The 10,093-nt window shown below is 40.0% G+C and overlaps 1 protein-coding gene across 1 annotated transcript in view; it reads left to right on the forward strand.

The window, feature by feature from the left end:
* Positions 1-9,822, forward strand: part of LOC118557062 (EGF-containing fibulin-like extracellular matrix protein 1) — an 11,089-nt gene extending 1,267 nt beyond the window's left edge. The window contains 8 exon segments of the mRNA XM_036126051.1: positions 281-425; positions 428-436; positions 577-696; positions 5,880-5,999; positions 6,117-6,236; positions 6,915-7,041; positions 7,119-7,311; positions 8,044-9,822. Coding sequence (XP_035981944.1) covers positions 281-425; positions 428-436; positions 577-696; positions 5,880-5,999; positions 6,117-6,236; positions 6,915-7,041; positions 7,119-7,311; positions 8,044-8,205 — 996 coding nt within the window. The 3' untranslated portion in view covers positions 8,206-9,822.
* The last annotated feature ends 271 nt before the right edge of the window (positions 9,823-10,093 follow it).

The following is a 10,093-nucleotide window of genomic DNA, read 5'->3' on the forward strand; positions in this document are numbered from 1 at the left end:
CCCCCCCCCCCCACAAGAAGCTGTCTTGTTGGTAGGAGATATAATCTGTGCTTTAACCGTTCACCCCCAGCTGATGAACAAACACCCTCTTTATTAACATCCTGCTCTCCAGGTGAACGTGCCTGTTTTATTTGATGGTGTCTGTGATCGTAGATTCAGCTCGCTGTTTAAAGCAGGTCATACATCATCGGGTGCATGCAGTTCAGACTTGTTGCTCTGCTTTGTGGCTTGTCCGTGTTTTTTCTTGCATGCGCAGTTTTTTTTTTTTTACTTTGTGCAGCTTCCTCTCAAGTCTCTCTGTGTGATCACTGCAGACATAGATGAATGTGCAACAGGCACACACAGTTGCGGGCCTGGGCACACCTGCTACAACACCAGAGGCTCCTTCACGTGCCAGTGTCCTCTTGGCTACTATCAGAACGGGGACGCTGTGTCGGTGAGCCAACAGACACAAAAAAACCCACACTTTCCTGTCACGTAATCACGCGATAGTGACGCTTTTGAAAGAATTGGCAGTACCTGCTTTGCTTTAATCTTCCTCTCGCCTGTGTCTTCATGACTCTCTTGCACATGCAGACAGAGACGAGTGTGCCCTGAGGCACTACTGCATGCAAGGATGTGTGAATACCCAGGGCTCATACTACTGTGAATGCCATCCCGGTTACAAATTAGCCAACAACAACCACTCATGTATAGGTAAGTCATTGAAAAAACATAAGTGTTAATTCATATCATTAGAGATCCCCGACTTAGAGGTTCTGCATTTGTCTGCAGCAGACCTGTCGATCTGTTGCTGAAAAACAAACACAATTTCCTTTTAAATAGCTTTTCTGCACATTCTTTTCTGTGACAAACTTTTTAAACAAACTGGTGCTAACAATACCTAGCATTGAGTATTCTTCTCTTAGTAACAGCATCCTCAGTGAAGCGTGTTGTAAGCGCTTACAGCACTTTGATCAGGTAAATTTCTGATCAGTGAACGCACCATATCTGTCTCCAATTAGGACCGCTCAGGCTGCAAATGTGCACATTCTGGTCATCAGCCGAGTTCTCTTTGCCTCTTTACTTTTTATGTCAGCATTTTTATTTCTAGATTTGTATTTCTTTTACGCATATCCAGGTGGCAAATGAAACCATCCAGATAAAACCATAACCGCATAAAATAGCTATCCAGTGGATGGGAGAGAAGGAAATCTCATAGTTGATTGAAGAACAAATGTAAAGAGGTGGCTACCTAAAACTAATGTACATAAACCACAGAATTTGTCAATCTAAAGTTTATATACTGTCTGCTTTGGTTTGTGCTATTAGGTCCTGATATTTTGTTGTGTATTTTGCTTAATTTGAGGTTTGACTTCTGCCATTCTCATTCATCCTAGTAACCAAAATTACTTTCAACTCGCTTTCATTAGTTATCCTTTGATACTTAACATGTAATTTAATAAGATTTCCAAACTTTCTATACCTTTTTTATAAGAGAAGAAAAAAATCAGAACTGTACAAATCTGTACATTTTACATTTTAGATCTTCACCATATTAGCATTTAAAAAGCAAATATAGAAAATATACACATACAGTGACTAAAACTAAACTCAACAAAATTAACTCAATTCAAGTTCTGATCTGGGGGAGCTATCAGCACATTCCATGTTTTAGTTTAACCCCCCTTTTTCTTAGGTTGCAAATGCAATTAAAACAAAAAAAAAACAAGTCATATTTTATATTGCTTTAAATTGAAGGAATTATTTATTTGTTCGTGCATTTGTTACATTTTTTTTTTTACAAATATATATTTACTTAAATTGATTTATACATGAACAAACAGGAGCAGAAGGAAGATACATTTTGTTTTACTTAGGAAAAAAGGAAAATAATAATAAAAATAAAGATTATATGCATAAAACATTTATTTATCATGAGATTATCCCAACATCAACATCCACTGAAACACATCTTCTGCTAAAGTCAAATGGACTTACTGAGCGTGTGATGATGCAAATCCAGTCAGAGCCCTAAATGGCCCCCAGCTTTGCTGCAACATCCATCTGTGTGCTTGGGCTGAATCTGCGTAGCTTTGTTTGATTCATTGCTTTTACTCTCCCCTCTGGTCTCCAGTTATCATCAGCTGGAAATGTATTGCAAAGTGGGATATTGTGTCAATTTCAGTTAAAACTAATTTTTGCAACATTCACCCCTTTTTTTGTTCAGGTGAGGGGTTATCGTAGAACCAACTAAATCCTGTTCGATGAAACTAATTGATTTTGTTGTTTTAAAAATATATAACTTCACTTTAATGTTCAACATGCTGGAACAACGTTTAAAATGATCTGGTTTGCTGATACCCTCATACTATTGTGTATGCCTTATATTTCAGTGTCATATGAATATATGTTGCTTTGGGTAAATAACACTCCAGTATTGCCATTCTACACATTTACTCTGTAGCATACACAATTTAATCTCCAGCTAAGCCAAGCTACAACTGATTTTATGGACATTAGAAATTTACAAACTCTGAGACACCACATAAATCCCAATATAGTATATGTCACTAATTTCTAATTTATGCAGGTGCAGCTAAAATGTCACTGCAATGAAACAATGACCTTACATAATTCTATGCTACAATGTACACCACAGAGTCCGTGTTATGGTCCTGTGGTGCTTGAGTTTTTTGGGGTTTCTTTTGTCTTTGTTTTCACCATTTCCCTGTTGACTATGTTGTCTAAGGTCTTCCCATTTTAGTTAATTTATTTTCTAGTTTAGTCTCCTGCTCTTTGTTTCCCTGAGTTGTTTTTGTCTTTGTTCAACTCCTTTCTGATTTATTAGTCTCCTTCCCTCAGCTGCCTGCTTTCACTCTGCCTCAGCTGTTTCTCATTATTACCTGTACGCCTCATTTGCTGCATACTATCATCTTCTACCCTGCCTGAGGATTTAAACCCCCAATTTATATCTGCTCACTGGCAGATTCCTCCATTCTACTGCCTTTGACTCTGTTTCTCAATTAGTCTGCCTGTTTCTCTGCCTGTTCTTTATGCAATTTTTTCCCCTGAAAACTACAGTCTGTGATTTTTACGGAAGTTTCCCCAAGTCCGTTTTTCAATAACTGCAAATGCGCAAGACCGTCTTCATTGCTCTTCCGCTCTTCGGGGGATTGTGTGAATAAAATCTCCCAAATCCACTTGGGTCTCATTTCTTTCTACTAAGACCTTCATGTTCATCTTAAAAGCATGAATGTTGTTTGCTTCTTGCAACTCTCAGCCATGTTCAAATTATACAGTGAGAGCAGTGGAGCTACAATGAACGACCAACACAAAGCTAAATGCTAAGCTAACCGCTAAGCTAACCGGACACATAAACACTGAAGGGCGCAGGCAACAAGCACCAACTAACAAGGAAAGAGGAGAGTGAGAGCAGGAACAACACTCTGCTCTTCGGTGCAAAAAGAAGTGATTGGTTAGAGTTTTTACAGTCCTGCAACTCCCACAGAGATTGATGTTTTTTTTTTCAACCCCCTGAAGAGTGGACGAGCAATGTAGGACAGTTTTACGCATGCACAGTTATTCAAAAAGCAACTTCGTGAAACTTCCGGAAAAATCGCTGACCCTAGCTCTAAACCTCACCATCCTGTTTCTGATTTCTCGAAGGATTTGAGGCAAATTATCTCATGTTCTTGATCTTAAGTTCTCAGAAGGGTTCAAGAATTCTAATCCTGATCCCGACTTCTCCGAGGAGGACTTCTCCTGTTACTGTTACCAAGTATTTCAAGAGATGGGCTCTCCTCGGTCTCCTGATCTACAACAAGGGTATACAAGTGGATTCATCTCCTGATACATAGCTCTGTCGAAGGATCCTCCTGCTTTCATGCCATTCTCCAAAGCTTGGTTGAGGGTGCAAGTCTCTTGAGCTCCCATGTGGGTTACAGTTTCCAGAGCTCCTCCATGGATTCCAGCATTCTGTGGACAAGTCACATGAGCTCCTCCTTGAGATCCCACAGCTGTCTTTCCTCTACACCTCTTGGTCAATCACCAGGCAAGGTTCACTGTGGGTCCACTATACCTCTTAGTCGACCTCCTTACAATGTTCTCTGTAGGTTCTCCATGCCTCCTGGTCTCTCTTTGGATTCTTCCGGTTTCCCAGCCAACCTCTTGAAAGAACAGTCTTCTGGTCAACCTGCAGACAAGGTTATTCATGGGTTGTCACAGTCTCTTGGTTGGCCTCCAAATAAGGTCGTCTGTTGAGAAAGCTTCCTGGAGAGGAAGCGAAACGTCTTCAACTACGGAAAACAAGTCCAGTTGCTTTGTTTTTTACCTTTTTTTTGAAACATCTGGTTAAGGTTGTTTTTATCTGCGCTTGAGTCCTCCACTCACCACCACACATGACATTTCGCTGGTGAATATTCACTCACCCCTGGTAATAGTTTTACATTATTTGACATTATTTGACCACAAGGAGACAGTGATAGACTATGTGTAGAGCACTGAACTTTCATCCTTAGACGGTCAAGCAAACCTGACTTGGGAAAGACAGGGAAATCATAGCAAAAAGTATTTCTGAAGTAGCTAATTACTTGGAATTCTACACCTTTCATCCCAACACACATGCACACAATACAAAATGGGGGCACAGGACAAGAAAACTTGATGTTTCACAAAAAGCTGTTTGTTTACTCATACTTACACCCACATAAGTGACTTTCAGCAGCTTTTGGAAAAAAAAATGTTGTGGGGGCACATTATCCAACTTTGATAGAAGCCAAATGTCTCAATTCTTTCTTCCTACTGTTAATTAAATAATTAAGCTCTCAAAAATAGAAACTGTCTGAACATGAGTTCTACAGCAGCAAACTTACAAAATGTAACCTTGATATTACAAAGACCAAAAGGACTTTGTAATATACAAAACCCAAAATAAGGCAAAGATTTTGGGACACTTTGAAAGACAATGGGGCAGTTCTCAAATGACGCCACATTTTTCCTAAGATAGTCGTTTTCCCCGCTGGTCGTACAGGAAAAGTGCAAATTACACTGGCAACAACTGCAACCACTTCTAATCATCACAAAAGCATGTATTTAGCTGGTATTTATACACACCGAGACTCTTGCTGCGTGGCACGTTTACCAGAAAAAGGGGTTCTGTCTGAAAAAAACGAAGCCCAAAAAAGTGACTTCACGTTCAGAAACCACCACAAGAAACCACCACCACCGACTCACAAAAGTGACTTTAGAGAATAAAACAAGCCCAAAGTTGTAATAAGCGGACTAAATGCAACACTGAGGCTCACATGAACACCCCTCATGGATTGTATGAAGTTTTAAAGCCACTGGGAAAAAGCCAAATAAACGTAGCCTACCTGCACAGATGCTGCAGTCGCAGTTATCAGGGCTGAACTTTCAAATATTGGCTCCATTACCACAGAGGAAATTTAGAGACTATATTCAGGTATCTTTGGTCAGATTCCACAATAAATTCCTCTCTGTAACAATCTCAAGTCCAACACTGACATTTATCTGTAATCCTTCGGGGTTGTGGAAAATCAATGGGAAAAAAAACTCCCTTCATATGGTCACGAATACCATATCACAAGTCACTCTAGCAGATACCAACGCAGTTGTGGTGTTTTGTCCTGACATTCAGGGCACATCTCTTCACTATTTGACTCAAACAAGTAAACTATTCAAGCGTCACCGCTCTGGTTGTACGACTACAACATGGGTGCAGCTCATGCGTCTAAATTTAGTAATTTGACGTCATTTGAGGAATGCCCTATTGGTCTTAGCCTTATGTCTAATCACCGACTGCACCAAGTCAAAAGTGAATTCTGATATGATATATGTATTAAATCCATGTGTAATAAAAAAAATCTGCTTTTGTTTAGATGTGAATGAATGTGATGTGGAAAATCCATGTCAGCATCAATGCTACAACCTGATGGGCTCCTTCCTGTGTCAGTGCAACAACGGCTTTGAGCTGGCTGCAGACAAGGTCTCCTGCCAAGGTGGACGCACACATAAATCCACACTTACATTCGGCATCCACATAGAAAATAAAATGCATTGATTCTCACCATGTACTACAGCCTTCATCTGTGCTTGTGTGTGCATATTTTGAACAGACATTGACGAATGCAGCTTGTCCAGCTACATGTGTCAGTTCCAGTGTATTAACAACCCTGGGAGTTACTCATGCGAGTGCCCGCAAGGATATCAGCTCCAGGGAAACAGGTTGTGTCAAGGTAAAGTCATCCATAAATCATTTCCCCTTCTTAATTTATTTACCTGTCTGACCTCCTTTTGCCCAAAATAAACTTCCTAAGTTCTGGTCGTACCTTCGTTCATGTCAAATGTAAAGGCTGCTTGATGTTCCACTTCTTAGGTAGCACTATCATGAAAAGTATGCAAAAGTTTAGCAACACGTGCACACCAGCTTTGTGTTGCCCTGCAATGTCAGATCTGTCGAATTCAAATGCACGGTCCTGGTTTATTTAAGTATACTTGTTTGAAGCTGTGGCACTCTCTCAAAGGGAGAGCGGTTAGTTTTTCCTTGTATTCAGGTACAGGTTTTAAATGCGCGAGCCAGCCTGTTGGGTTCTGAGGGAACGTTCAGATGATGAATTCATGTTGCTGCTCCATAAATAGTGTTGTGGTTTTGGAGAATATTTGATGTTTCTGTTTTCACGCTGCTTCACTGAAAGAGCTTCAGTTGCTGGCCAGCGCAGGAGTGCATCAGGGGCTGCTCCTCAACTACAGACGTGGAGGGTTTCCTGGAGTTGCCACCTGCAAATTACAAGCTACAGACCCCAAACGTTGATAGATCTTTAACATCTGTTTCATTGAGTGGATAAACAGTGGTGTATGGTTCGCCTGCTGTTTTTCTGAGTTTGAGGCAATTTTCTTTCTGTCACTTTCACCAGACATGAACGAGTGTGAGATGGGGACTCACAACTGCCAAGACGATGAAATGTGCTGGAACTATTATGGAGGCTTTCGCTGTTATCCCAGAAACCCCTGCGATTCTCTTTACACCCTGACCTCTGAAAAGTCAGTGAGCAGTTACCCTTTTTTTCTGCTTGTCCAGTTCCACGAAATGCTTTAACCTAACTTTTGTGTATGTGCAGTCGCTGTGTTTGTCAATCTCAAGCCGAGTGCCAGGGTCTCCCTCCGTCAATAGTCTACAAATACATGAGCATCCAGGCGGACCGATCTGTGCCAGCGGACATTTTCCAGATTCAGGCCACCAATATGTTCACCAACACACGCAACAATTTCAGGATTAAAGCCGGAAATGAAGGCGGAGAGTTTTTCCTTCGGGTAAGTTGGAAAAGGATTGATATTTGTTGCATGATGATGCATATTGCATAGTTTTTCTCACATTGTTCTGTTAATCTGCCGCTGTCTTTGCTCTATATAATTTGAATTTCAAGTTTTTTTACACAATGTATGCATTTTCACCTCAATATTCTGTATTATCAATTAATAATTGTGCACTATTTGTCTTCCCTTTCTCATAAGTTCATTCTCTTCTGCTTTGCTACTTACCTTTAAATTAGATTATTTTATTCATATTACTAGTGAGTTTTTGCAACAGTCACACTCGAATTGCCCCATTGTGGGGGCAATAAAAGGATTTCTATTCTATTCTATTAATTTACTACTTTTACTCCTAATTTAATTGTTATATTTATTGAAATGACAATAAAAATGTGCAATAATTTTTTTTTAAATAATCTCTTTTTTCCTGCAATTACCCAATCAAAATCAATTCAGTGTAAAGTCCTATTGCTAGCTTTAAGATAAAAGTTGATAAAAATTGAGATAAAAGAAATTATTTTGAGTGCAAATATCACAAAAATGTTTAATTCATCAAATAGAAAATTTTATTTTTTCAACTGAGGACCATCAGTTTGGGAAATATTTTAAGTAATCCTTTTTTTAGGTTTTGCTTTTTTTGTAGCTTATCTTTGTTCTTTTAGTGTCACGTCAACTTAAGTTGAATATCCTCTTAAATAACACACGCTAACTATCTTCTTGTTTTTTTTGCAGCGTTCCAGTAACGTAGGTGCCATGCTGGTGCTTACCAAGCCTTTGTCGGGGCCCAAGGAGTACGTGGTGGACCTGGAGATGATCACTCACCATCTGACCATGAACTACCAGTCCAGCTCCCTGCTGCGGCTCACCATCATAGTGGGGGCTTATCCCTTCTGAGCTTTAGCGGTCCTAGCAGCTCCCATAGGTCTGGTTTCAGCAAACATAGCAAAAGCCTTTATCACTATACGCTACATCCTCTCTCTCAGTACAAGCATATAACATAGCCTTCCTCACATTTAAACACCAGCAAAAGCTGTTCTTATATAGTTGCTGAAAAACTAAACCAAATCTGTGCTATGACATCACCGTTAGCCATCATGTTCTAGTCAGCGTGCCTTGATCTTCAAATACATGCCATCTATAATCTTTTAAATTCAGTTGTAATCTTTTGTTTTTTGCTAAATTCCAAACAACTGGAAAAAAGTGCAGTGGCACTCATGAGAGGAAGCCTTGTGGACACACTAACTGGATTATATTTAAATTCAGCTCTACTTATTGGACATTCGTCCCTTTTTTTTTCAAATCAGAACTGCTTTAACTAATCAGTGGATGCACCTGTAGTTTGAGAAAGCCACACTTGGACAAATATCCAGCATTAGCAGCTTTTTATGCAATAGTAATCTACAGTTTTTACTGCCACGCTTCTATTGAGGAATATTAGAGGTTAGGGGTGCAGGTTTCTGCGTGGTTTGCCTCATAAGTGACAATTTCCAGAGAACTAGGAACAGTTCAAAAGTGTACAAGAGAGGTAATTCCCCATTGAGTTGAGGGAGTGTTAAACTTTCTTTTGCAGCGGGCTTAAAGTTTGGAGACCAGACACACAAGAGTAACGACATGTATATAAATAGGTAAAAGAAAATAAAAATCTTTGTACGTGCCGATGTTGATGAATGCGTGTGCGCCGCTAGCTTTGTTTATGCATGAATGCAGATGTAAGTGTGAAACACAGCGGGAGAGAAGGGGAAAGAATGAGAAAGTGTTCGCTTTCCTTTCTTGGGTTCGGTGGATGTGGCCGAGCTGTTTATGCGTTTCTGTGATGCCATCCCAGCAGCGTCCATCACAGAGCCAATAACAGAGACCGTTAAACTCGAGAACACATACAGGAAATGATGGTTTTGGTAACACACCTTGGCAACTCCACCACTCTCCGCTGCTGCGGTTATTCACCAGAGTTACAGCTAGACTCTAATGTCAGTCCTAGTCAAGAAGTCACACTGGCACCAGGCTGGCTTGCGTTATAAAAGATAATTGCTGTGTTTTGCCCTGTAGCGGCTTCATGCTTGACACAGGGGATTATTAAAGTGTTAATACAATGCCACCAGACGTTTGGCGGAGTGAGAGATCTTTCACTACCTGTTCTGCCTTTTCTGGCTCCATGTGTCTGCTCTCTGGCTCAATGCTGAAACACTGTAAACTGTTGATTCACACCACTGCGAAACGGACATGTTGTCATCACCCTGTAAGTGCAAAAAGCTGCCAAGTTTTGCCTTAAGATAATCCCGTTTGTGTGGTTTCAGCTCTCATTAAGTCGTTTTGCCTTCATGCCCTGTACAAAACCTGTAACACTAAGCAAAGCATTCATGCTGTCAAGACTTTTTACTTTCCTCAGTGAGATACCTTAATGTTTTGTTTCATTTTCTATTTAAATATATATTTTGTCGTTTATATCTTGTAATGATTGTACTCTGAAGAGCAAAAGCTATATTGTTTAATAAAGTGTGATATAAAAATCTGGATGGCTCGCTCTGCTCTGTGAAAACAAATGACCAACCTGTTCATTGCACTCACCAAAGTTAACAGGAACAAATGACCACATACATAAAGTGCTTTAAAAAGTCCTCTGTTTTACCTTTTGTACCTTCACAACCTCAAACATCAATGTGTTTATTGGCATTGTCTGTCACTGCCCAAATCAAGGTAGAGGATAAGGGTGATGTGTAAGGTGGATGACCGATGGTTTTCAAATCTTTTTACAAGTAAAAATATTAAAAGCGGGCCTGACTTT

This window comes from Fundulus heteroclitus, chromosome 22 (genome assembly GCF_011125445.2).
Source record: "Fundulus heteroclitus isolate FHET01 chromosome 22, MU-UCD_Fhet_4.1, whole genome shotgun sequence".
Lineage (NCBI taxonomy): Eukaryota > Metazoa > Chordata > Actinopteri > Cyprinodontiformes > Fundulidae > Fundulus > Fundulus heteroclitus.